We start from the raw sequence: 1502 nt of genomic DNA, 5'->3' as shown, positions 1-1502 counted from the left end.
ACGCGGTTTCCGTTCACCTTCCTGCTAACAGCATTGATTTTTATCAGCCGAGGTTCAGGATTAACTCCAGTTTTGTTTTGGTTTGAATAACATTCAGTTTATTTTATAAAGTAGCTGAGAGTAAAGTGAGGTAGAGAAACTATTCTTTGTTCATCAAGCGCGGGAATTCAGARGTTAAAGTTGGAACAATGTCATTTTAAATTCTATATTTGTCTCGTAATTGTATTTTTGATCATTAAGTTAAAGTCAGTCAGAGCAGTAAAGCTTTAAAAGCAGTTTATTAATCCTGATTAACACAATTTACCGGAGTTTTCTTCATCTAAGTGACGGGTGGGAATGTGTTTAAGTTGTTGAGAAAAGTAGACAAGATTTATGGTAGAAAGTAGCATAAAGCATTGACATAGTACACTGTAAAAGTTAGTTGGTTAAATAAATGCTGTGGTCGTCGTTCCTCTCCGTTTCATTCATGTAAACCTGCAGCATGTAGAAACTATTAAAAACCGTTAACTTACAGCCATATTATTCATACAGTCATATTCCTCTGATTTGGGACTCAAAGTMTCAGAGTTGGGTTTGTAAAGCTGAACCAACGTAGAAATCAGCAGCTCTCTGTCGGCGGCCATCTTTCCTCCACTGCAGGGCCAAACGGTCGTCACGGTGTTTGGTGCTCTGACCTCTGAACCTTTGGTCTCCATTTCCCTCTTGCAGACACAAATAAGGAGAATTCTCAAATCTCTTTGGTCRACGTTTTTATTCATATTTATTTTTAGTGATATTAAGCAGAGTTTAAGTGAATTAAAGGCCAAAATGCATAAAAATATATTTGATTTCCCAGAAATCCCYGAGGCCTCRTCAGCATAAAGACGCCRAGCTAACCACCAGGAAGCAGTTGCCATGGTAACTGGACGTCCCGTTTCCTGGACCCCTGAAAGAACATGAAGCCWCATGAAAACGATTAAGAGATCAGTGGACTCAAACCGGGCCCTGACCGCACCGCCTGTCCTGTAAAAAGCGTTAAATTTAGAGTATAAGGGTTTAGGGTTTTCGGCTGAAGTCGGCGTGTGAAGAGAGCGGGAGGCGTGTGAGCGTCCATGATGAATTACGGCGTTTCTGCAGAGAGGTCGGGTTCAAAAGTCCAGAGCTCTGCAGAGGACCAAACTGAAAGGCGGCCATGTTTTCTTCCTCTGGTCACATGACGGCGGCCATGTTCCTCATCAGGAGAGCGCCAGTCCTGATCAGCTCTGAAATCCTTCCCGTGGTTTTTATTTCCAGATTACGGGTYGGTTCTGCTGCGCCGGCGCCGGMAAGGACTTCAGAACCGCTTCAGAGAAAGTTCAGGTTTTAATTTAACATTTCTAACATGGATCAGCATAAGCAGCTTCGAAATGAACAGGTCAAAGGTCAGACAGGAGCCTGTTGATGCAGAAAGTTTGTATTTGAGGCTCAGTTATAATAATCTACAGATTAATTTACTGATTCTATAATCGTACAAATGTTTAAAC

The 1502-nt window shown here is 41.7% G+C and overlaps 1 protein-coding gene across 1 annotated transcript in view; it reads right to left on the bottom strand.

Moving 5' to 3' along the window:
- LOC108166940 (uncharacterized) overlaps positions 1-1115 on the bottom strand; it is a 6300-nt gene extending 5185 nt beyond the window's left edge. Inside the window, exon 1 of the mRNA XM_017308888.1 lies at positions 513-1115. Coding sequence (XP_017164377.1) covers positions 513-947 — 435 coding nt within the window. The 5' untranslated portion in view covers positions 948-1115. The remainder of the gene's footprint in view (positions 1-512) is intronic.
- Between the last annotated feature and the right edge of the window lie 387 nt (positions 1116-1502).

Source organism: Poecilia reticulata, linkage group LG2, assembly GCF_000633615.1.
Source record: "Poecilia reticulata strain Guanapo linkage group LG2, Guppy_female_1.0+MT, whole genome shotgun sequence".
Lineage (NCBI taxonomy): Eukaryota > Metazoa > Chordata > Actinopteri > Cyprinodontiformes > Poeciliidae > Poecilia > Poecilia reticulata.
This window is presented reverse-complemented; position numbering and strand designations above follow the sequence as displayed.